Source organism: Trichosurus vulpecula, chromosome 7 (genome assembly GCF_011100635.1).
Source record: "Trichosurus vulpecula isolate mTriVul1 chromosome 7, mTriVul1.pri, whole genome shotgun sequence".
Taxonomy (NCBI): domain Eukaryota; kingdom Metazoa; phylum Chordata; class Mammalia; order Diprotodontia; family Phalangeridae; genus Trichosurus; species Trichosurus vulpecula.
The window spans coordinates 259,388,720-259,415,292 of record NC_050579.1 but is presented as its reverse complement, the minus strand read 5'-3'; the positions used below and the strand labels follow the sequence as shown (position 1 = coordinate 259,415,292).

At 40.7% G+C, this 26,573-nt stretch overlaps 1 protein-coding gene across 1 annotated transcript; it reads right to left on the bottom strand.

The window, feature by feature from the left end:
• Window positions 1-3,752: 3,752 nt before the first annotated feature.
• Window positions 3,753-17,576, bottom strand: CCDC42 (coiled-coil domain containing 42). Its single transcript, XM_036767263.1, has 7 exons — window positions 17,494-17,576; window positions 16,228-16,333; window positions 15,577-15,681; window positions 8,278-8,475; window positions 5,812-6,033; window positions 4,966-5,127; window positions 3,753-3,848 (listed from the first exon to the last, which is right to left on the bottom strand). Exons 1-7 carry the CDS (start codon window positions 17,574-17,576, stop codon window positions 3,753-3,755), a joined length of 972 nt encoding a protein of 323 aa, XP_036623158.1.
• Between the last annotated feature and the right edge of the window lie 8,997 nt (window positions 17,577-26,573).

Here is a 26,573-nt window from a genome sequence, read left to right as displayed (position 1 = left end):
GTGATCTCTCAGGTCCCTCCCAGCTAGATGTTTTTCACCTCTTTTTTCAAAGAGTACACAAGTATTTGCACCCCCACATCCTTATTCAGGCTTCTTGGATGCCAGTTATAAACAACTTACCTTATTTAACACCTAGGCAAGAATAATTCATTTAAAAAGTTATAAGAAGTTTCCTCAGGATGTGGGTGGGTATATAATCAGCCTCCTCACCAGTAGCCTCAGAGTGTCCCTCCATAGGCTTGGTACCTGTGTCCCTCTCTCCCCTTCTCCCTTCCCCCCAAAGGCTGCTTTGCAGACTCTTGTCCTAGGTGTCGTTTATGGTGCTTGCCCCAGATGCAAAAATTCCTAGTTATGACCTGAATTAGAGTATAAGCTCCCCAAGGGCAAAGACTGTGTCATATTGAAATTTTTATCTCTCCCAGTGCCTAGCAAGGTGCTGAATTTATTTTTTCTGGTGAGCAGCTTCATTTAGTTTAGTTAATAGTTAATAGAATAAATAAATAGTTAATAGCATAAATCTTCCTTTTTTTGAAAACTGGGTTGTGTCTTTCTCTAGTCTTTTGACATCTCTTCTATTCAACACAGTTCCTCAAAAGTTGCTTGTAGTTGTATAGAACAGTAGAACTGGACACAGAGTCCAAGTCTGAGCCTTGGCTCTGACAGACAGTCATCCTGTAATCTTGGGCAAGTCATCTCATCTCCGATGGCAAAGTCTTCTGCAGTTGTAAAATGGAAACAGCAATACTTACATGACACGCTTTATAGGCCTGTTGTTAGGAAGGTATATATATATATATATATATATATATATATATATATATACACACACACACACATATACATATATTTAGGAAGGTATATATATATTTATATATATGTGTGTATATATATATATATATATATATATATACACACATATATATACATCGCTCTTCTCCTTGATACTCTCTTCTCTCTAGGTTTTAAGGACACTGCTCTCCCCAGGTTCTCTTCCTACCTACCAGACAGCTTCTCTCAGCCTCCTTTGCTGAATCGCATCCAGATCATGTGCTCTAACTGTAGTTATTGTTCAGGGTTCTGTCCTGGGCCCTCTTTTCTTCTCCGTCTATATTACTTCACTTGATGATCTCATCAGCTCCCATGGATTTAATTGCCGTCTCTATGCTGACGATTCTCACATCTACCGTCCTGTCCCCAAATCTCTCTCCAATCTCACATCTCTCAAACTGCATTTCAGACATCTTGAACTGGGTATCTGGTAGACGTCTTAAACTCAACATGTCCAAAACCAGATTTATTATCTCTCCCTCTAATTCTCCCTCCCTCCTACCTTTCCTGTTACCATTCTCCCAGTCCCTCAGACTCACAACCTAGGAGTCATCTTCAGCTCCTCTCTCTTACCCTCCTACTTCTCACCATGTGTTGCCAAGGCCTGTCAATTTCACCTTTGCAACATCTCCGAAATACGCCCCCTTCTCTCTTCTGACATTGCTCCCCGCTGTGGTGCAGGCTCTTATTACCTCATGCCTGGACTGCTGTAATGGCCTGCCTCAAGTCTCTCCCCACTCCAATTCATCCTCCATTCAGCCACTAAGTGATTTTCCTAAAGCCTGTGTCATTCCCCAATTCAATAAACTCCCCTTTGCCTTCAATAAATTCCCTATGGCTCTCTCTATTGCCTCCTGTATCAAATACAGAGTGCTCCGTTTGGCATTCAAAGCCCTTCATAATCTAGCCCCCTCCTATCTTTCCAATCTTCTTACATTTTCTGCCATTATACTCTTTGATAAATACTCCTGGTTGTTCCATGGCCAAAGCACTGCGTCTCTGAGCTCCAAGTATTTTCTCTGGCTGTTCCTCATGCCTAGAACACTCTCCCTCAATTCTGCGTACTGTCTTCCCTGGTTTCTTTTAAGTCCCAACTAAAATCCTATCTTCTTCAGGAAGCCTTTCCCAAACCCTGTTAATTCTAGTGCCTTCCCTCTGTTATTTGCTATTTATCCTGTATATAGTATATTTGTGTGTATTTTTTGGAATGTTTTCTCCATTAAATTGGGAGCTCCTTTGGGGCAGGGACTGTCTCTTGCCTCTTTTTGTATCTCCAGCACTAGCACAGGGCCTGGCACATTGAGGTGGTGTTGTAGCGGATAAAGTGCTGGCCTGGAGTCAGGAAGATCTGAGTTCAAATCCAGTCTCAAACACATACTAGCTTTGTGACCCTGGACAAGTCACTTAACCCTATTTGCCTCAGTTTCCTCATCTATAAAATGAACTAGAGAAGGAAACGGCAAACCACCCCAGTAACTTCACCAAGAAAGCCCCAAATGGGGTCACAAAGAGTTGAACATAAGTGAAAAATCAATGAACAATGACAACAATAAACGTTTATTGATTATCAGTTCTTCCAGTGTCCTGGTATGCGTTTACCATGAGACTTGAAAGTCATAGGTCTCAAGCTGGAAAAGAACTCAACAGCTATCAAATCCAACTCCTGCATTTTAAAGATGGGGAAACTGAGGCCTTAGAGACATGAGATGACTTGGGCAAGATTTCTTCTCTGACTCCAGATCCAGAATCCTCTTTACTCTAAGACATTGGAAACCATTCTTCATAGATAAAATGGAAGCAAAATAGACATTCTATTTTCTCTCCATCATCAACTGTCACGATACCAACTCAGTCAAGAAACATTTATTAAGCACCTTCTATGTGCCAGGCACTGTGCTAAGCACTGGGGATACAAAGGGAAAAGACAGCCCCTGCACCCAGGGGTCACAGTGTATCATCGCTTTCACACGCGCTCACATTTACAGGTTGAGTCACCAGAGGGTGTTGGAAATCTCTCCCACTCTTGAGCTGCTAAGCTACATAAAAGGCCCCTTCCACCACCATTCCCCACATCTCCCTTCCCCCATCCCCCAGCCTCCTCTGCCTTAGCTGAGTTCTATGTTCCACAAATTGCCCTGTTCCCTTCTGGACCAGTCAGAGCAGTGTTCCTCATAAAGGAATCACATTCTGTGATTGCATTAATTGAGCTGGGTAGGGGGAAAGGAAATACCCCACCCCACTCCCTCCCCCAACCCCCTATGCAAACAACAGTCCTGTGCCATTTTTCTTGCTTTAAATAGGAAAACAAACAAACAAAACAGCCCTTTTAGTTATCCTTAATGTTTTTCAGATGCCTCTGCTCATTCTGACCTTTCGCCTCCTTACAGGTCTGGGTCTTTCTCACCTACTTTATTTGCTCTTGTCTTCCATCTTTTATCCAGATCTTTTTGAGTCTATTTGAGCTCAAAGTACCTGCCCTCCATGCAGCTGCATGGGTTTCCTTTGATTCCTCCACTTTTTCCTCCTCGTAGAAATAACATGTGATTGTATTATAAGTATGTCAGGTTGGGAAGCCTCCCATCTTTCTTGAGCCATCTCCCCCTTTTAGGACCTCAGGCTATGGGGCTTTTTCTATTTTGCTTCTGATTTTTTGAAATCTTTTTTTCCTAAAATCTAGGGCATACCCACCCATCCTTGGATGTTATCTTCCCAATCCCTCCCATCCACCCTCCTATAATGAAGAAACTGCCAACGAAAAAATGAAAATTGTGTCAGTTTAGAATTTAATGTCTCTTAGAATCACATTTGGTGAGTGTCTGAGGGAGGGATGGTTATCATTCAGTGGAAAGGCAGGGTTACCAACGAAAGGCTGAGAGCACTATAGTGTACTGACCCAGAAGAGCTGGGAATGATCGTTTCCTTTTCTATACCTTAAAGGAGATGATTGGTTGGTTTTGTGGTGCCTCCTTCTTCTTAACCTCTGCCCAGATATCTGACAGGTCTTGGATGAACTCCTGGATCTGACAAAACAAAAGACAGAAAGAAGTTTTTTGGCCTACAGCAGGTTTCTCTGTTGTGAAACACCTACCCATACAAAGCTGCCTCAATCCCGTACAGATCATCTTCCCATGGCCTAGAAGAAATGAAGTTTCTTTAGGTTCCAATTAGTCAGGCTGCCTGGTTCTCAGGTTCTAATTAGTGCCTAGGTCTTTGTGGAATCTGCGAGAGGAGAGACGTAGGTCCCACTGCTTCAAAACATCCCAGCTCCTCTTCAGCTGAATGAGCAGCACGGAAAGGATGAAATTACAGTGACAATACAGTAATAGTTACTTAAATGGTTATGATTATTATAGTCGGTTGTTCAGAACACAGCTAAACTATATAAAGAAAGATGGTAAAAAAGTAGTTAAAATAGTTGTCACAAAGCAAATGCACAAAATTTCCCCTATTTTGCTTATTAGAAAAATTGTCAGTCAAAATGATTGAAGCTTTTAGAAACTGAAACAGTATTTTATAATAATCCTTATTATAGTTAATCCACTTTCTATCTCACTTGATGCCTTGCATTTGCTTACACTTCTGACCAAGGCCAAAGGTTTTTACTCCGAACAGAACTTTGTGTTTTGGGCCTCTTCCAGTTCTGATTTTGTGATTACGATTTTATGAGAATAATTAGTCTTTATTTTAAAAGTACAACCAAGTCTGACAGTATATATGCAATGTTCCATACCCATCACCTCCAGCCCAGCAAAAAAGGGCTTTTCTCTGGATCAGATCATAAATATGTAGATTTGCATTTATCTCTAACAGGTACAACAGAGATTGTTTCTAGAAACCCGTGACCAGAAATCCCAGACTGTGGAGGCTCTATGAGTTAGGTTTATGTGTACCTAGACATAATCAATGCCATCCTGAGCTAAGGTGTTTTACAAGCAGGTAGGAAACAGTAAAAGTGTGCTTGTCATGGTGCTGCAAATACCCACCCTTTCCTGATCTCCTCCAGGACTACTGAATTTGGAACTCTGGAATATCTCTAATGTTCATGACAAGGCCTGGTTCTTGTGGCATAATGAAGTCCCATGACCCTATCATCAGAAACCCCTGATACCCTGTAAAGGGCTATCCTTGCCCTCCTACCATGTCCAGCTGCTTGTGGGTATCCTCCACAGGCACTTGTGTGGTGGTCTCCTTCAGTTGCTTGCTCACAATTTGGAAGAGGTTCAGGGTTGCCATCTTGATGGTGCCCAACAGGAGGGTTTTTTTGGCAGCTGTATTCTGGATGTGTGCCCATCGAGATTCCTGGAAGTAGAGAGGAAGAGGGGTAGTGAGGAAGGCAGAACAATGAATACTGCAGACCCAGGGAGGAAGTAGGACTCATCTAATCCTCAACTACTACTACAACTAGGCAGGTCAGGAGGCAACCTGGACTCAATAAACCTCCTCTTTGGGCTGCTTTATGCTCCTTGGGAAGGCTTCATTCCGTCTGGGATGTCTGGGATGTAGCATTACCCAAAAGCAAGGAGATGGATGACTTCATCCCCATTCACTCCCCTATTACCCTTTTTTGTCAGTGTGGGGAAGGTCAAGGCTTAAGTCAGGCCAACAGTTACCACCATTACCTGACTCTACTGAGAGCAGAATGAGGATCTGTATCTTTCTTCTTCTTGGAAGTTTGAATTATTATGTTCCAACCTTGAATGAGCCAAATTCAAGAGTACAAGGTTCTGGATATTGGGGTCATCATGATGTTGGCACCCAAAGGGGTGGGAGACACCACCTTCCTGAGTAGTGTGGCACAATGAAAAGGGCAGTGGATTGAGAGCTGGAAGACCTTGGTTCAAATCCCAGCTCTCCTACTTATAAACCGTGTGATGTTGGGGGTCACTTGTCTCCTATGGGCCTCAATTTCCTCCTTTATAAAATGAGATGATCTCCAAGCTCTCTCCTAGCTCTGATAACCCTATGGCATGAAGGCCTTCTTACCCAAATGATGACATCACTACGGGCACGGTCATAGCGCATCTGCAACCTGGCAAGCTCATTGTTGTGCTGGAGGACCTCATCGTCCTTTTCTTCCACGTAGCGGGTAAGCCGGGCCTTGGCCTTGTCGATTTTCTCCTGCCCCTCTTGGGCTGACTGCATCAGGTCATGGTGCATGCTCACCAGGGTCTTATAGCGTCCAATAACCTCATGGATCTCCTCAAACTATATCAGGTTGGAAGGGAATAGGGATCATTGCCTTCCAGACCCATCTATTGGTCATCTTCAAGAACAAATGATGAACAACAATGACAAAAATGAACTTGGCAGACCCAACCCGTTTGGATTTGGGAGAAGAGTAGTGGTGATACCATCTCACCTTGAAAATTTACCTCTCTCATTCTGTCTGCTCCCATATTGGAGTCACTGAGGGTATCCAGACTGGGGCCTCTAAGCTGGGAGGACTAAGGGCTCCAGGTTCTCTTTTTTTTCCCCTATCAGGTTAATCATGTCCCTGCCTGGGTGGTGAGCTGCGCCTACCCTGGAGCCTCTAAGTTGAGAGGACTGCAGGTTCTCCTTTATTTTCCTCTCAAGCTAATCATGCCCCTGCATGGATTAGACACTGGAAGGCTCCAATCAACACAGAAGGGCCACAGGTTAGGTGATCATACACTTTCAATGTATGTACAAGCTCTTACCTTCTTTTCTTCTCTACCTTACTCACACTCTTCCCCACCAGTCCTAAAAAGTGGGAATAGCCTAGGATGAGGCTATTAATAATGATGCACTGTGGAGGTGAGGGAAGCAGAGTCAGAAAACCGACATTCGGCCCTGACAGCTACTAGCTATATGACAATGAGCAGTCATTTCATTCTCAGCCTCAGTTTCTTTCTCTGTAATACAAACATAAATACTACACTGTTGAACTAGTGGGAGAGAATGTGAGTGAGGTAGAGGAGAGAGGGGGCTAAGAAGGAGAATCTGGACTTGTATATACACTGAAAGCATATGGTCACCTAACTGGTGGCCCGTCTGTGTTGAATGGAGCCTTCTAGGGTGGGCCCAACTCACTACCCAGGCAGGTGTGCATGATAAGCTTGAGGGGGAAGAAAGGAGAGCCCTCCATCCTCTCAGCCTGGAAGATCCAGGTTGGGTACCCTTAGTGCACAAGGATACACCCACTTGCACTCTGGCCAACATCTTCATCTCCTTCCCCACTCCCACCCTCATCTTCAGGAGTCTGCTACCGGAGCCATCTTTGGCTCTGAGGGGTTACTACTCCCAAGTCCATTTCTCACCTTATCTTGCCAGGAACCAGGCCCCAACCTCATTTCTGAGCCACCTGATCTAAACCATGCCTCTACAAGGGTATACTTCCCCCATAGTCCAGCTTCCCTTGTTGTGAGGTACTGTATTCTCTTTCTCCTATTAGAATGGAAGCTTCAAGGAGAGGAACTGTCTTGCTTGCTTGTATTTGTACCCCCAGTTCTTTGCACAGTGCCTGGCATATAGTAAATGCTCAGGAAATACTCTGCCTCTGTCATAGGATTTTAGAATTAGAGTCAGGGTCTATATCCCTCCCTTTCCCTTCCTCAATGACTGGGTGCTTATAGGTCCTAGAGTCAGGAGACTGAATTCTCAGTCCTAGCTTTGCCACTTATTAGTTCTATTACTTTAGGCAAGTCAATAAGCCTCTTTGGACCTCTGATTAAAACAGGTGACCTTTGAGGGCCTTTTCAGAATGGACATTCTTTGAATATAATGCTTATTTTAGAATTTTGGGCACTAGGGAAAGATTTTGGAGGAGAAAATACTTTTGGGAAGAGCCTGTGGGGGCGGGGGTAGGGTAGAGGCTTTCTAGTATTTAGTACCATATTGATCTAAGTGTAGGCGGTGTTTTATCCCCAAACCTAATTTTTATAAAATAAGAGCATAGATTATAATCTTTAAAAAACCTTAGGTTTTTTTTTGAGGGGGAAGGGTTGCCTATATTATAATTCAGTGGTCTCCAAAGTGAGAGTTCCAACTTCCTATGCATCCTTTAAAAATTTATTTTGGGACATTTTCTATAATGTACTTAATATACGAGAATAATGATACATGTATATGATATATAAGCAACAATTAATTAAATAAAAATGCATATGATGGGGATGTATGCTCCAAATTTTTTTCCCAAGGGTGGAAAACTCTTAACATGCTACCAGCCACATCTCCATCTGTGGCCTAAGATCTCCTGCTTCTCGAAGGCCCATTGAAGGTCTTAAGGAACAGCCTAAGTTACTGAGAATAAAGGTGGGGACACTGACCTGAGCTAGTAAGAAGCCAGAGGTACTCACAGTCTTGGGGACATCTAACCTCAGGACCGAGTACTGTCCCCCAGTGTGAGAGGCTGATCAGCCGGAAGGAAAGATCAGTTCCAACTTGCTTCTCCCCCGCCCTGCCCCCAACCTAAATTAATTCACTTACCTCAGAGTTCTCCACCACCCTCTCCAAATACTTTTGGAATATAGAGTAGTCCTGCAATTTGGCATTGACCCTATGATGCTCCTGTCTCAGGGCAGCCATCTCTTGCTTCGCCCTAGCTAATTCTTTCACCCGCAGTCTCTTCATTTCTCTCTCTTTGCTGGCTTTCTTCAGAGCTCGAATTCTTTTCTGGTCATTTTCCTAGAGGAAGGCCCCAGAAGGACATGTAGGGAGTAGAGAGGGCATGGGGTCAAGCAGCTTTGTCTTGCTCCTGTGGCTGGCCTAGCAAGGGGCATAGCGTTGGGGTTATTAGAATATTACAACTGGAAGGGACCCCTTTGGATCAGCTAGTCTAGCTTTCTGCTTGATATAGGTGGTCCTCACCTTGCCAGGTGGTACTCCAGCCTTTCCTTGAATATCTCCAGGGATGGAGAATTCATGACATTAAACCTGAATCCTAAGAGGATTTCTATGGTCTCCATTGTACAGAGTGGATCTCTGGTACTAAAATTCCTCCATGAGATTTACTTGTTTGCCCAGCCAGGCCTAGAGTGGGACCATTTATCTATACAAGACTGTTCTCCCCTGCGGACAGCTACTTCTTAGATCTTCCCTACAATACTGTCAAGGCCATCATTTAGATCTTGCAGAACACCTTAAAAACATTCAGGTAAAATTGTTCTGCTGAAAATGGGGGAGTTTGAGGCGCAGAAAGTTTGAGAGGTTATAGCAACTTCCTTAGGATCTTAGCATTTTAGAGCTGGGAAGGAGGTTCAGATTTATTCAGAGATCACTTAGTTCAAACACTTCAATTCACAAAACAGAAAAACGGGCACAAAGAGGGGCAGTGATTTGCCTAAGGTCATAATATTCCAAATCGCTGCGGATTAAGGGCCTCCCCCCCAGATTGATTAGTTAGATGTAATGATGTAAAATGTAAATGTGTGTGTGTGCATGTGTGTGTTAATTATGTTAAAAAGTAGTTTGGGAAATTTCTGTGGGTAGAATGCCTGTGACACTAGGGATAGACAGGATAGACTGTGATCATGTAAAAAGTATGGGAAATAATTGATAGACCTTAATCTAAATATTGGGTTTGCTGGTTATATATACTTGGGCAACTAACTTTCTCTCTCTTGTCCTCCGTTTTTTCCTCTGTAAAGTAAGAGAGGGCGGCCAGCTCTAAGATGTCTGAAGTCTATTCCATGTCTGACACAAGCTGCTTCCTCCCTTCCCATTCTGGAAGCATTGCTTGCACTTTGAAGAGATGAGGCAAGAAAGAGACCAGGAGCCTCAAAGGCTGTAGAGGTATTTCCTCAGAGTGAGGCTGCTTGGATGGAAATGGGTATGAGAAGAAAACACTCTAGTGCTTTGGCCAGGAACATTCATCAGATGATGGATACCCTTTCCCCTTCCCCCTTCTCCACTACATCACCCAAGGTGAATGGGGCCATCACTTTGGGCCCACACTTTTGGGGAAGGATGGGTTGTGCATTGCTTAGATACTGTTGCTTTGCCACCTCCTTACTCCTATACTGTTGGTCTGTGGATCATAGGATCATAGATTGAGAGCTGAGAGAACATTGAGTCTTAGAGGTCATTGAGTCTAATCCTCTCTTTTTATAGATGAGTACCAAGGAGGTTAGAGTCACAAAAGGTCACATAGGTAGTAAGTAGAATAGCTAGATTTGAATCCTGATCTTCTGACTCCAAATCCTTTCCACTGTACTCAATGGTTGTATCTTCACCCAGCCTACCTTGGTCCTACCATCTTTTCTTTCAAGTCAAGTACAAGCAGAAGGAAGGATGCTTATAAAATGTCTGGTTTATTTTCAGCAAGAACAAGACATAATTCACCCTTAAGGCTGAATCCTAAGTGGCCCAATAAGTGACCACAATTGTTCCTTTCAAATAAATCAATCTGTATACTATTTCCATACTTCAACAGACACGTAATTTCATCAATGTAGTTACAACTTCTGATAGTGCAAACAACAACCAAGTTGAGCCTTTTTGTTGCATATGACTCTGATCTATGCTCTTCTATAAATCTTCCTCTGGGCGCCCATCTAATATGCTTGAGTGTATCTGCTGGATCTCCTGACACTATAGGAATATCAGTGGAGCACATCTGTTATCCTTTACTCTAACTACATGACCAGTTTACTATGCTTTCCTGTTATACTTCTCTCCATGGGGTAACCAGTACCTATTCTGCAATTAGCCTTAGGAAGTTCCTGGGGTCTCTGAGAGACTCGCCCAGGGTCACACAGTCAGTAGGTGACAGAGGTAGCACTTGGACTTAGGTCTTCTTGGCTTTTTATCTACTATGTTACACCACTTCTCCAACAGGAGAATGTGGATATTAAGAAGCGGACATTTATTTCAGAGAGAACCTCATGGGTCCCTATTGCTCAGCTTTTGTTCTATGGGCAATGGACAATAAAAATATATATGACTGTGGGCTCAATGGGTTGTTCATCTAAATGCATATTATAGTTTGAGCAATAGGCAATTTTTATCCATTTGGTTTTTTTTCTTATATGGGGCTAGATGGGCTGTACCCATTTATGGATGAGCCCCAAAGAGTTGCAACAGGTCGTGCAGGTAGTAAGTAGTTCAGTCAGACTGAACTGTTTTGAATGGTAATGGATGTCATTTAGGAGGCTCTACAGCATTCTGAGACTTGAGGCAAAATATAATCTATAATTTTATATGTATGTGTATGTCTATACATATGTATACATATATTTAATAGGAGCCTCTGGAAGATTTCATTATCTATTTGGCAATACTGCCGTCTTTTGAACTCTGCACTAGGCACCCTCCATAACAATGGCTAACACCATTAGTATATGACTTCTGATTTTATGTCTCATTTAATATTAATAAAAAGGTATATTGTGGCATTTATCAAGGACTCTTGTGTATTTTGCATATGCAAGGAAGAAATCTTTTTAGAGGAGAACCTTTGAGGCAACATAAAATGAATTCTTAGAATTAACAAACAAGATGACAAAAAACAAACAGTGGGATCTTGTATTCTCTACACTTCAACTGTGAGACTGCAAAAATGTGATCTCTTCTATAACATTTTGAAAATCTCCCTGATTCTTTCTCAAACTTTTACCAAGGATGCCCTCCATTTTATAGAGATGGAAAAGCATATGGATCAGTATTGAATGATACTTTCTCAATTGCCCTTTTTTCATAATGAGGTTTATGATTATTATGCCTTTGGCATCCTATTTTTCAAATTCTCAAGACAATCAGTACTTCAATGCCCTGAAAATGATGTCACTTCCAGCATAAACTTCTGTATATGTTCGGCCTACTCCAGCTTCTTATCCTGTCAATGTTCTCTATAGTATCATTTCTACCTAATACAAGCCAAGCAGAATATGGGACCATCAAATATTGTGATAAAAGTGCAAATATGGTGGCTCTGCAATCATCTACTGAAAAAAAAATAGTAGGTTATAGAAATCTTGACAGAGCTTTTCAGTTTGTCTGTTTTGTTGTTCTTTTAGTAAATTCATTCTCTTACCGACTTTTCTATAACTTACTTTCTCCTCTATCCTTTCTTTCTGTTTCTTTGAGGTGCTACTGCTCATATGCCTCCACCCTCCTATAAGATTTTACAGATGAACTTATATTCCAAACTAGTGTCGCCTGTGGTTGCTTTATCTTTTATCCTGGCAAAGAAATTAAAAGTGTCCGTTATCTGAGGCAGTTTGTAGATTATTACGATCTTCTTGTGGTGACTGATTTAAATTGACCAAATTTTGTTAAGAAAGTGCATTATGTGTCAATGTTTATTCTTTTGTCTTTTTCCCACTTTTGCATCAATAATTTGTTTAGATAAGTCAGTTTTGAAGCTGCCTAAACTTCATGCCAAATCTTCTCATTTTTATAGTTTATCCTGAGTAGGTATTGATTTTGATCTTTGCTCGAACAGATAATGGTCTGATTGTATGCAGAAAGTTAATTTGGAAATGACTCCAATGTTGGAAACCACTAATCTCCTTTCTGATAAGATATTATTGTGGTTTTATTTGGTTTGTGTCATATCTATCTAGTACCTTCTAATTCTTTTCTTGTCAGGTTTCAATGTCATCTACAAACCTTTAGCCTCTCTCATTTACCTTTAACTTCTCTAATGGCTCAATCTTAAGGCAAGTTTTTGCCATACTTCCCTATATTACCTTTGCATTGAAGATACTTTCACTAGAGGATTTTAAGGAGTTTTACATAAAATTCCTCTATGTCCTCATCCTCTACAATACAAACTATAATTATTTACATGAGAGTCTTTTGGTTCACAATGAGTACTGTAATAAGAGATAACTAAGTAACCCACGAAATTATGTCCCTTTGGATATGTGTTAAAAACCAATTCTACCAACTCCTTTATTTGCCCCCTGAATACAACTTCCTTATATCTTCTGTTTTCTTTTATAGCAAGATGAGAAAGATTGTTATGATTAACTTCCTCTAAATGAGGTCATCATTGATTACTGGATAAGAATCTCAAATTAGAGTACTAACCAGTAAATCAATGTTTCTAAACAGTCTAAAAACTGTGTGATTCTTAGCATCCTCTTCCATCATTCAACAAGGATTTATTAGCTGCCTACTATATGTCATGCACTGTGTTAGGTGCTACAGGTAGGAAGACAAAATAGGCCTGCTACCCACGAGCACAGACAAAGGTACACCAGAGTCCAGGAGATGACCCTATACACCACCTTGGCAGTTAGTGAGAAATGGGAACATTACTCCAAGGCAGTCTTGAACGCAGGTCATAGTAAAGCCATAAAGTGGCATTAATGAACTAGGCAGGCCAAGCTATCTATCAATTTCAAGCCTGGAGCCCTGCACAAGCCTAAGGAATTCATTGCCACCTTTCTTGTAGGTGTGGGCTAAGCTTCCCTAAGAACTCACTTGCCTTCTGGGGTGTGGATTTCCTTTCAAACAGTATACACTTAATTCTAGAGAAACATATTAAAACAAAAAAATAGCTATTCACTCAGGTGGCTCACCCACTTCCTGTGGCAATACTCCCTTGAATTAACTAGGAGTATCTTTCCAGAGATTATTTTCTCTAATCCCCCCTCCCCTCCTCATTTCAAATAGACTCTCATTTCTATTAATTGTATGGCTCCAAAACTCCAGCCAATTTACACTGGCAAAATTCAAATTGAGTTTACAAAACTAGATCTCCTTCTCTTCTAGATTTGCTCCCTCTCATTTCCAGTTCCTCTGTGTGCATTCAAATAGAATTGACATGAATTCAGTAACTATCTGGTTTCAATACAAACACATAAGAAGAAAACCAAAAGTGATGCTTCAAGAGCTATCTGTTCTAAATGTTGGCCACTTAGTCTGCAGCTAGAAAGGGTTTCGTTTCCCCCTCCTCACCCTGTACTCTGCTGGGACAAGTAATAGCAAGGAATAGATGAAGGTATATAGGAAAGAGCAGATCTCCCATTCAGGATCACACTGGAGGAACTCCAAGGAGTCTTGATAGGCAGCCATTCTTTTGGTCTGATGGCTACTAAGATCCATCTTTATTTACTGTCCTTTTGCTGTATAAAATGCATCTGGCCCTTATGGGCCCTTATGGTTTAGCTCTGGTCAGAGGACTCACTTGGCCTATGGCTTGACCACGCACCTGAAAAGTCTTGGCCCTCAATGAATTTTCTACCATCACCATTGTCTTATTTTCAAAGTCAAAATCTCTGTCTCTCCCAATTGGAGAAAATTCTATCAGCTCTCCTAGAACCAGAAGAAACTAGATGAAGCTTCTATCTAGCTAACAGATCTCCAATCTTCATTGATTCTGAGAGGAGGATTACATTCAGATCATAAATTAGAGCTGAAACGGACATTAGAAGCCATTAAATCCAACCTCCTCATTTTACAGATGAGGATGTGTACCCTTCAAATAGGCTAAAAGACTCATGGTCATACAAAGAGTAAGTAGCAGGATTTGAACAGAGGTCTTCTGACTCCTCCTACTCCAAATCTCACTCTTTCCAACATACCATGTGGCTTTCCAGCTTGTCAACATCTCTTAGATCCTAACTCCTTTATTTGTCATCCGGTGTATTGGCTTTCATTCCCAGTTTTGTCTCATCTACAGACTTGATAAACACACCATTTAAAACAATCCTCTAATTTACAGAAGAGAAAGAAATCTGAAATAATTTGTTCTTCAGTCACTTAGAATCTCTCAAGTTCAGTTTTCTTCTCTCTGTATTAGGGATAATAATGTGAACACAGCAAACTCCAAAGGATTATTTCAGAAAAAGTGCTAAAAACAGATGGTTGTGATGAACAGAGGCCAGGCCATGGAGAGAAACAGAAGTGGACCAGAGTAGCAGAGACAGGCAGACTCTGTGGTGACTGAGTCAGATGAAGCAGCTACAGATTGTACATGTGTGGTCAGATGGCAAGAAGAACACAGAAGAGATCATTTCCTTCTCATTAACACCTTTGTGCCCCTTATGCTTATTCTATACCACCTCGTGTACATTATAGTTTTTTGTGTCTTCTCTTCCCAATTAAACTATAAACTTCTAGAGGAAGAGAAGTGTCCTGTTCTTTGCTGTAACCCCTACAATGCCTACCTAGCATAGGGCCTTTCCTACACTCAACACTTATACTCAGGTACTCAGCAATTGTTTTGTTGAAATGTTTGCCAAGGGCCTACTTTATAAAAGACACTATGTTAGATCATAGGGGTACAAAGATGAAAAAAGACACACTCTTTGCCCTCAAGGAACATACACTCTAGTATGGGAAAAGAAATGTGTACAGAAATAACTACATCACAAATGTACTAGGTGTTTGGGAGAGGTACAACCATAGTGTTAGGAGAATTTGAAGGGTTACCTGGGCTATGGCCAGGGAAGTTTTTTAGAAGGTGGCACTTGAGCTTGGGCCTTGATGAAAGCAGGACTTCCATAGATAGAGATTGTGGGAGGGAGTCCATTCTAGACATGGGGGACCATGTGAGCAAAGGAACTCAGGTTTAAAAGGTTAAGATGAGAATTGGCAGCAGTAGATCAGTCTGTTTGGAACAGAATTCATTTAAGGTCTGCATTATGAAATAAACCTAGAAAAGTAAGCTGGAGTCAGATGGTGAATGGTTTTGAATGCCAGGTTCAGAAGGCATAGGCTTTATTCTAGAGGTACAAGGTGGCCATACGAGGTTTTTGGGCAGAGGGTTGAGATGATGAATGAGTATACACTCATATGGAGTAGGGAGATTGTAGCTGCTTAGATTCTCATCCATACCTGTATAAACTGTTCAAACTTCTTTATATGAGCCTTTAGTTGTGCCTCCTTGGCTCCAAGTTCCTCCCAGCGCAGATTCAGGGCCTCCATTCTCCTTTTAAATGTCTACAGGACCATATGAAAAAAGTCAGAACTTACTGCTTGGGCCTTGTGGCTGTTAGCAGCTGGGTGTTCTCTAGGGCTCTATGGCCCACACAATCCTTGCAGACTCAGCAATTGTCTCCTTGTATAGCCTTAGACTGCTACCAATTCCCTACCCTTGAGCATGTAAGCAAGCCCCTAAACTAGGATCAATCTGAAGTTACAAGGATTTGCCTGTATCCTGGGTAGGGGATGGCAACTGAAGGAGGCAAAGAGGTTGGCTCCCTTCTCTTCTTCCATGAAGGTGAGCAGGCCAAGATTCCTATAGTTGAGGGCTTCTGTCTCCCATCCCCAGTGAAATCTGGGCCCATTTCAAGAAAGCTTCCTCCTTTCCCTTCCACATCCCATTCTCCACACACACACACGCACACACACACACACACACACACACACACACACACACACGGATAGACTATAGCACCCTTTCCTATGCATTGCCCATTTGCCCTTTCCTCACTCTGCCTCTTTCTCTTGACTCATCACTGTGCCCCCTCTTTGGCATCCCCTCACCTCCTTTTTTTCCTCCATGGCTTGATGCATCAATTTGGCCTCTTTCTTTTTCTCTAGGAGCCGGATGGATGGAGATGGTGACTGCTCCTCTGTTGATGGGAACTTCCTGTTGCAAAGTACCAGAAAAAGTATGACTGCTTCTGAAGGGCCTGATGGCCACTAAGTGACACACACTATGGGACAACTGGGAAGTCCTGAATGGGGTAGTAATTCCGAGAGTCAGATATCCTCACTCTTATCCTTCCCACCAGATCAGCCAAAGAAATGGGGCAGGGGAGGGCTTTGGAATGGTGTCAGAAATTCAAGAAGAAAGAGCACAGAGTGATGTGAGTGTGTGTGTATGTGTGTGTGAGACAGACAGACAGATGGATGACAGAGACCCAGAGAAAGAGACAGAGAGAGAAGAGATTACAGTTGTATGTGGGGAGGGGGCAAGGAATTACAATAACTTTATATTGCTGTGGGGAGTTTTGATTTTTTTTTCGCCAACCAAGAAAACCCTTCACACTGTGACTACAATGATGTAAAGAAAAACAAGCTTGAAAGACTTCAGAACACTAATCATCCCAGTGACTAGAGTCATGACTTCAGAAGTTTGATGATGAGACTTCCCCCCTTCTTGGCACAGAGAAGCAGGTTAAGACATACACTTTCAGGCATGGACCATATATTTATTCCTTTTGCTGGACTACATACTTATTATGAGATGACTTCTATTTGGAAAGAAAGGGGTTTAGTAGGTAGTGAGAGGGGTACAAAAACAAAAAGAAAGGAAAAAAATGGCATTAATAAAACATTTAAAAATACACAAAAGGAGACAAAAAGACATTTACAAGGGAACACAAACAGCACAATTTCATTACTGCCTTGTTAAATGTAATTTATGCTTTTGAAAAACAAATAAGTTCATAAATTCACAATCTTCTTTCTTATTTATATATTAAAATGTTTGCTTTATTGAGAATTGTTAAGTTCAAAATATTAAAACAATTTAAAGAGAACTAGGAGAGGGAGAGAGTACCAACATGGGCAAATTTTATTTTTATTTTACAGATGACAAATCTGATACTCAAGAGAGGGGAAATTACTACACAGATAACAATCAGTGGAGACATGATTAGAGTGTCTCCTGACTTGTACTCGGGTTCATTCTACTACCACAGACTGTGTCCTGGGAATGCCTGGGAGGCCATCCTGGAGGTGATGAGGTGCGCCAAGAACCAGGGATATTGAGGGTTGGGGGGGGGGGGGTTGTCTGTGACTTACATTAGCAACTCCAGCAGCCGTTCCCCATACTGCAAGCGGAAGTACTCCGCCAGGTCTTCCTCTTCCATGATTCCCAGACTCATGATTGCTGCTGCTCAGGGGTTACAGCAATCCTCAGGTGATATCTATGGGAAAAACCCAAAGCCAGGAAAGGAAATTTTTCTGCTTAGATACTTGACTTTTGTTTCCAGACCCTCCTAATCTGGCTTACGGAATCTTGCAGTAAGTGACTATTTTAGAAAATCAGTTAAAGAGGCCCTAAAACAGTTGACAGCCTACTCTGGTAGGCTCTAGATCACTGGTCCTCAGCCAGAAGATACAGGGGATGGGGAGGTGGCTCAGGAACGGAGAGGTTGCTTAGTAACAACTAACAGCCATGGTTCTGTGTGGTGGTAGATGGAATCTGTCTCCCTTACTCTTTGACCCTTTACCCCTGCCCTCGGCCAATTCAGATCCTACCTTCTCTCTTTAGCTCATATCAGCTTCCTCTCAGGCTCCCCCTTTTCTTCTGACCCTGCCCTGAACTGTTGGGAACATTGAATGATAATAACCAGGGTTGTGGAAAAGGCAATGAGAAAAGGCCCTCTTATTCCTGGTATCTGACTTCAGTCTTATATGTCCACAACCAAACCAGAGTAGTCATCGAGAGACTTGAGACCTAGAAAGGCTGGCTGGTGGGGAAGGGGAACACAGTGGTGCCTATATGATCTCTCTTCTAGAGTGGAGCAGTTCTTAGTCCTTGTCTTCACCACCTTAGAATCCCTGCTTTCCTTCAAAACTCAGCTCAAGCCAAGTTCCCTCCTATATGAAACCTTTCCTGATCACCCCAGTTAACTAGTCACTCTTCCACCCAAATTACCATGTAAATATCTACTTTATATACATTTGGAATATACTTGTATATGCACAGGAGGACAGAAGGTTTTCCTGGACAAAATACAGAAACAAAGTGTTCAGGCTTTGCTCTTGACAGATATGCATAATAAAAACAGGAATTTGTGCTAAGTGGGTGGAGAACACTATGTTTCCCTTCTGTTCTGACTCAGATTCATTTGTAGCTAAGCCAGAGAGGATTTGAGGAGTGTGTATGATTACTGGGATCCTAAGTTAGATAGTTATCTCTAAAAGAACTTTAATTTTTAAATTATAAAGCATTTATTTTTTTCTCCCATTTCCCACTTCCCAGGAAAAAAAGAAGAAAAATAAAACCTTTGTAATAAAAAAGCTTAGCCAAGCCAAATAAATTCCTGTCATTCTGCATGTTTGTCCATCAACTTTCTGTCAGGAGGTGGGGTAGCATTCTTCATCATTGATCTTCTGAAATCATGATTGATCAGAGTTCTTAAGTCTTTCAAAATAGGTCATTTTTACAATTTTGATGCTCTAGTGTAAATCATTCTCATGATTCTTCTTACTTCACTCTGTATCAATTCACACAAATCTTCCCAGGGTTTTCCAAAAACATCCCTTTTTAATTTCTTATTGCATATTACTGGAAAGCAATAGCATTCCATTACATTCATATACCACAGTTTGTTCAGCCACTCTTCAATTAATGGTCACCCCCTTAGATTATAATTCTTTACCACTACAAAAAAAAAGTTGCTATAAATATTTTTGTACAAATAGGATCTTTTCCTTTTGGTCTCTTTGGGACATAGATCTAGTAGTAGTATCTCTGAGTCAAAGAGCATACCATTTCTAGCTCTATGCCCCAAGAGTAATTTTGGGGGCATAGTTCCAAAATAGTTTCCAAAATGGCCATACCAATCCATAGCTCCAACTGCAATGCATCAAATGTACCTAGTTTCCCTTAGATTTGTTATTTTCCTTTTTGGGGGGGTCATTTTATGGGCGAGTTCACCCTGTTCACATTAATAGTTGTGAATGTTAATTATGTATTTCCCTTCATCCTATTTTTTTTTCTTTTTTTAGATCCCTACCCCTTCTTTTTCACAAGTTTTTTTCATTTCTTTCTTTCCTTTTAAACCCCTATTCGTGACTTTCCTCTGAGCTTTGGTTTATTTTGTTTATGATTAATCCCTCTCTGAATCTACCCTCCCTCTTATTCCCACTTTTGACCTTTCTCTGTTTCCAACTATTTTCCAGTTGAGTTGAATGTATTTCTACACCAAATTCTTTGCATATGCATGAGTGAGTATGTATAAGACTAATTCAGATGAAAGTTAGATTTACGTAACTCATAATCCTTCCACCTCTACCTTGTTTGCAAGTTCTATTTGTACACCATCATTATGTGAGATGTTTCCTCCTCTTTAATCCCTTCTTTTTTCCCTATTGTCTCCCTTTCCTTTCTTCTTTTAAGATCAACAAAATATAACTATGCCACTCTTAGGCCATCTGTCTTATTTGATTCTACAACCCCTGAGAATTCTGAGGGACACTTGTATCATCTCTCCTCCATTAGAATGTAAACGCCTTATCTTTTAAAATGCCTTATCTTTTAAAACACCCTTTCCAATTGCTCACTTGTGTTTATCTTTTAATGTTTCTCTTGACTCCTGTGTTTATATTTCAAAGTTCCTACTCAGTTCTGTTTTTTTCATCAAGAATGCTAGGAAGTTGCCTATTTCAGTGGTCTATTTTTCCCCTCTGTCCATTTTTTTTCTTTGGGTAGATTATTCTTGGTTGTAGGCTTATGTATTTTCCTATATGGAATATTGTATTCCATACTTTCCACCTCCTTAGAGTGGCAGCTGCTAAATCTTGCATGATACTGGCTGTGATGATTTTCTTGGTACCAGAACTCTTGTTTCCTGGCTGCTTTTTTTTTAACCTGGAAGTTCTGGATTTCAGCTATGACATTTCTGGGAGTTTTCATTTGGGAATTTCTTCTGGAAGTGATCAGTAGGTTCTATCTCCACTTTACAATCTCATTCTAATACATCTGGGCAGTTTTCTTTCTTAAAATATGATATATAAGCTCTTTCTTTAAGACATAGTCTTAATGTCTTAATAGTCTAATGACTATTAAATTTTCTCTCCTTGATCTGTTTTCAAGCTTAGTTATTTTTTTCTGGATGGTTTCTTACATTGTCTTCTGTTTTTTTTTCAATCTTTTGAAATTGTCTTAATATGTTTTATTGTTTCATGGAATCATTAACTTCTGTTTGGTCCATCTAATTTTCTTTTTCAGTTTTTTTTTTCAGGAAACAAGTTTTTTTCATTATTCTGTCCTTCACATTATCCCTCATTCAGCAAATTAAGAAAACAAAAAATAAATCTCTTACTATATATCTACATAGTCAAGCAAAATAAGTTCCAACATTATCCATGTCCATAAAGGTATATCTTTCTATGATAGCTACTGGGAGCCCAAAATGGCAATCAGTCAATAGAATTTATTAAGGACTTACTACAAGCCAGGCATTGTGCCAAGTGCTGGGAATACAAAAAGAAAGTAAAACCAGTCTTGTCCTCAGGGAGCTTATATAATGGAGGATACAACACGTAAATAACTAGATACATATAAGATATATACAGAGTAGATGAAAAGTAATCTCAGGGGAAAGTACTAGCAGTCAGAGTGAAAAGTCTTTGGCATAGGGTGGGATTTGAGCTGAGTCTTGAAGAAAGCCAGGGAAACTAAAAGGTAAAGCTGAGGGGAATCACCATTCCAGCATGGGGAAAGGCACAGAGACAGGAGATGGAGTCTTGTATTTGAGGATCAGCAAATAGGCTGCTAAATGGAGGCTGGACTAGAGTAGGGAGAAAGCCAGGGAAACTAAAAGGTAAAGCTGAGGGGAATCACCATTCCAGCATGGGGAAAGGCACAGAGACAGGAGATGGAGTCGTGTATTTGAGGATCAGCAAATAGGCTGTTAAATGGAGGCTGGACTAGAGTAGGCAGCAAATCAAGACAGAAATCTATTGTTATAGTCTGGGCAAGGGTTGGCAATGGCCTGAACTACGGTGGTAAAGAAAAAGTGATACATACAAGAGATATGCTATGAAATGAGAAATAACAAGATTTGGCAACTGATTGGATATGTACAATAAGAAGTCAAAGATAACATGGAGGTTAATTAGGAGGATAGTAATACCTTTGACAGTAATAGGGAAGTTCAGAAAAGGAGAAGGTTTGGGGAAAAAGATAATGAGTTCTGTTTTAGACAGGTTACGTTTTAGGCAGGTGGTGATGTAGAATTTTATTTCAGAAGAGAGAGTAGGGATAGATACCTAGATTTAGACATTTATGCATAAAGATAATTGAATCCATTGAAGAACATACGATCATCAAGTAAGATATAAGGGAAAAAAAAGGATAGAAATTTGGGGGACCCTGATGGTTTGTGGTCATGACATTGGATGTAGAACCAGGAAAGGAGACTGAGAAAGAGTGGCTGGACAGATAGAAAGATGAACAGGAGAGAATATTGTTATGAAAACCTAGAGAGAAGAGAATCTAGGAGGAGAAGATGGTCAGTATTGTCCAATGCTGAAGAGATATCAAGAAGGATGAGAACTAGGCATTGGATTTGGCAATTAAGAAGTTGCAAGTAATCTTGTAGAAAGCAATTTCAATTGAATGATGAAGTCAGAGGCCAGGTTGCAGAAGGTTTAGAAGAGAGAAGAAAGAAAGTAGAGGCACTGATTTCAGAGGGCTTTTTCAAGACGTTTGACTGAGAAGGGGAGGAGGATATATGATGATAGCTGGTAAGCACGGTAGGATCTAGTAAGGGTTTTGTTTTTGTTTTGTTTTGATAGGGGTTTTTTTGCATGTGTTTGTAGAGAGAGAGTGAAGATTAAAGAGTGGGGATGATTGAGAAGATAAGATCAAGGGTATATGAAGAGAGGTTGGCCTTGGCAAGCAAAAGGATTGCCTCATCAACAGAGACTAAAGTGAAAGCAGAGATAGTGGGGATGAAGGGTGGGGAGGTGGCAGAGAGATGTGAGATGAGGAGGAGGGGAAAAGAGGGAGCACTTGGTGAATGGCCTCACTAAGTAGAGGTCTTCAGTGGAGAGAATGGGGGTTGATTGTGTTGTTAAGTCCTGAAGTAAAAAGAAAATGTTTAGAGTAGTTACTGTGGAGAGGAATAAGGAATTAATCAGAAAGGAGCAGTAGGATGTCATGGGTAGTTTTTATAACTGAGGAAACAAAGTCTGAACTATGTGATTTATTAGCAAAGCATGCAATTGCAGAACAAATCAGGTCCAGGGTCCCCTCAGTAGGCACAAGGACCCTGAAGAGAGATTTACTAGGGTTTTTGTAGTAAAGTTACTATTTTTAGCAGCTAATATTTTAAGATTTAGGGACTTTTTAGAGTTTGGGCACTCTGATTGGTTGCATGCAACTGCATCCAGCAAAACAATTAATAGTACAATAATAAATTATTTCCCCAAAATCATATGACTTACAGGAAAACTAAACTAACTCAAGAAAGCAAGACTTAGCTCCAGGAGCTGCACAAAATGTCAGTGGTGACACAAAATGGAGTTGGTTTGCTTGTCTCAATTACCCCCTTTTGATCCATGGGATCACTACCTGTAAATTAATTCAATAAGATTTTTAACATGATCATAGTCAGTCAACTCCAATAATATGAGGCTCTTTGGGACTAGCCTGGAACAGGCTTTAAAGCAGCAAAAAGAATTATAACTATAATTATAATTCTAAAAAGAATGATAAGGCAGAGGTCAAGAAGGGCCCATTTACCAAGAGTGGCTACCAGGTCATTTCCTTGCAGCCAAGTGAACCGAGAGGAGGGATTCCTCGAGGGGCCACTTTAGGGTGAGTAGTTGCATTTCTGTTATAACTTACTGAATTTTTTAAAAATTCTATTTATTTTATTTTAATTTATAGAATAAAACAAGCATTTCCATAACATAGTACAACAACAACAAAAAGATGTCTGCACATGAAACTGCAAATCCATTATATACAACTTGCTATTCCTTTTACATATATAATAAAGTTATATAAATTTCTTTTTTATTCTCCCCCCCAAGATGGCTACCATTAGACACAAATATGCATATATGCGTAAAATCATTGTATTTATTAGTTCCTGCTCTGGATATAGATAGTGTCTTTCTTCATATAGCCTTTGTAGTTAATATGGCTATTTATAATAGTCAAAATGGCTTAGTAACTCAAAGATGTTCTTAAAACAATTATTGCTATTACTGTATACAACGTTCTCTTGATTCTGCTCAATTTCATCTTTTATTATTTCATGCAAGTCTATCTAATGTTTTTCTAAGATCATTGAGTTCATCATTACTTATAGCACAGTAGTATTCCATCGTGTTCATATGCTACAACTTTTTCAGCTATTACCCAATTGACAGGCATCCCTGAAATTTCCAGTCCTTTGCCATGACAAAGGGAGATGCTATAAATATTTTAGAACCCTAAATGTGCTTCTTTTCCTTTTTCCCTAATCATCTAGTAATGGTATTGCTGGGTCAAAGGGCATAGACAGTTTATTAACTCTTTGGGAGCAATTTCAGATTGCTCCCCAAAATGGTTTCACAATTTGACCAACAATGAATTAGTGTCCCAGTTTTTCCACATCTCCTCCAGCATCTGTCACTTTTCCCTTCAATCATTTTAGCCAATCTGATAGGTATAAAATGATATCTTAAGGTTGTTTTAATTTGCATTTCTCTAACCAATAATGATTTGGAGAATTTTTTTCATATGACTATAAATTGTTTTGATTCCTTCATCTCAAAACTGCTTGTTCATATCCTTTGATCATTTATCAATTTGGGAAAGACTCATATTCTTACAGATCTAACAAAGTTCTTTATATATTGATGACATGAGACTTTTATCTGAGAAACTGTCTATAAATTTTTTTTCCCCAATTTTATGCTTTCCTTGTGATCTTTGTTATGCTTGTTTTATTTGTACACAACTGGGGGTGGAGCCAAGAATGGGTGGAGGCAAGATGGCAGCGTGAAAACAGGGACTCACTTGAGCTCTCCCCCAAATCCCTCCAAGCACCTGTAAAAAATGACTCTAAACAAATTCTAAAGCTACAGAACCCACAGAATTACAGAGTGAAACAAATCTCCAGCCCAAGACAGCCTGGATGGTCACTAGGAAAGACTGCACCAGGACAGACCAGGCTGGAGCAGATCAGGCACAGCAGGCCTCAGGGCACTGAATCACTGGCAGCTGTGGCGGTTTCCAGACTTACCAACTCACAAAAGCCAAAGACAATGTAGCAGGTCAGTGGGAAAACTGTTGGACCTAGACAAGAGAAGGGGGCAGTCAGGCCCCAGCCCCGGGGTGGCGAAGGTGGCAGCAGCAGCAGGAGCGGTGGTGGTGGCGGTGGCAGTGGTGGTGGCGGCAGCTGCTTCCAGAGCTCCAGGCCCACAGACAGTGAGGGTAATCAAGTGGCTGGTCAGAGCTGGAGTGGAGTCATCTCTTTCCTGGCACTGAGGCAGTATTCTCTTCCTTTGCCCTGCTAGGATCTGCGTCGCAGTCCTGATTGGTGGTCCTTGGGGCAAGGAGGAGTGCTGGTGTGGCAGAGTTTGTGGTGGCTGTGGAGAGGGAGTCCTCCTGGTAGTTATATGGTAGAAAAGAGTGCTTGCACTCACAGACCAGAGCACAGGCCAGGAGAGGAGCATCATACCACCTCAGAAGAGAAGTAGCTTTGAAAACAGCTGCATAAAACCCCTGAAGACTGGGAAATAGCACTCTCCCCTCCGGCAGTAGTCATACCCTGACAAAGAGCTCAAAAATCAAGTAATTGGCTGGGAAAATAAGCAGGCGGCATAAAAGGATTCAGACTATAGAATCTTACTTTGGTGACAAGGAAGATCAAAACATACAGCCAGAAGAAGTCAATGAAGTTAAAGACCCTACATCAAAAGTCTCCAAGAAAAATATGAATTGGTCTCAGGCCATGGAAGAGCTCAAAAATGATTTGGAAAATCAAGAGAAGTAGAGGAAAAATTGGGAAGAGAAATGAGAGTGATGCAAGAAAACCATGAAAAGTGAGTCAACAGCTTGCTAAAGGAGATCCCCAAAATACTGAAGAAAATAACATCTTAAAAAACAGACTAACCCAAATGGCAAAAGAGCTCCAAAAAGCCAATGAGGAGAAGAATGCCTTAAAAAATAGAATTAGACAAATGGAAAAGGAGGTCCAAAAGATCCCTGAAGAAAATAATGCCCATAAGCTAGTGACTTTATGAGAAAACAAGAAATTATAAAACTGAACCAAAAGAATGAAAAAATGGAAGACATTGTGAAATATTTCACTGGAAAAACCACTGACCTGGAGAATAGATCCAGGAGAGATAATTTAAAAATTATTGGACTACCTGAAAGCCATGATCAAAAAAAGAACCTAGACATCATCTTTCAAGAAATTATCAAGGAAAACTGCCCTGATATTCTAGAGCCAGAGGGTAAAATAGAAATTGAAAGAATCCACTGATTGTCTCTTGAAAAAGATCTCCAAAAGAAAACTCCTAGGAATGTTGTAGCCAAGTTCCAGAGCTCCCAGGGCAAGTAGAAAATATTGCAAGCAGCCAGAAAGAAACAATTCAAGTATTGTGGAAACACAATCAGGATAACACAAGATCTAGCAGCTTCTACATTAAGGGACTGAAGTTCCAGAGGTCAAAGGAACTAGGATTAAGACCAAGAATCACCTATCCAGCAAAACTGAGTATAATACTTCAGGGCAAAATATGGATTTTCAATGAAATAGAGGACTTTCAAGCATTCTTGATGAAAAACCCAGAGCTGAATAAAAAATTTGACTTTCAAATACAAGAATCAAGAGAAGCATGGAAAAGTAAATAAGAAAGAGAAATCATAAGTGACTTACTAAAGTTGAACTGTTTACATTCCTACATGGAAAGATGATGTTCATAATTCATGAAAGACCCATTTGGCCTTTATTTTGGTATATAGTATAAGACATTGATCTGTGTCCAGTTTCTGCCATACCATTTTTGAGTTTTCCTGCAGTTCTTGTCAAATAGTGAGTTCTTATCCTAGAAGCCGGGGTCTTTGGGTTTATCAAAGAGTAGATTACTATAGTCATTGACTACTTTGTCTTGTGCACCTAACACATTCCACTGATCTACCACTT

Bases quoted from the DNA above. Each gene is read 5' to 3' on its own strand.
- CCDC42 (XM_036767263.1), bottom strand. From the start codon at position 17,576: ATGAGTCTGGGAATCATGGAAGAGGAAGACCTGGCGGAGTACTTCCGC. The intron at 15,682-16,227 runs GTGAGGGGATGC...ATGGTCCTGTAG, and splicing joins CCATGGAGGAAAAAAAGGAG to ACATTTAAAAGGAGAATGGA. The intron at 3,849-4,965 runs GTAGGAGGGCAA...TTGTTTTGTCAG, and splicing joins CCCACAAGCAGCTGGACATG to ATCCAGGAGTTCATCCAAGA.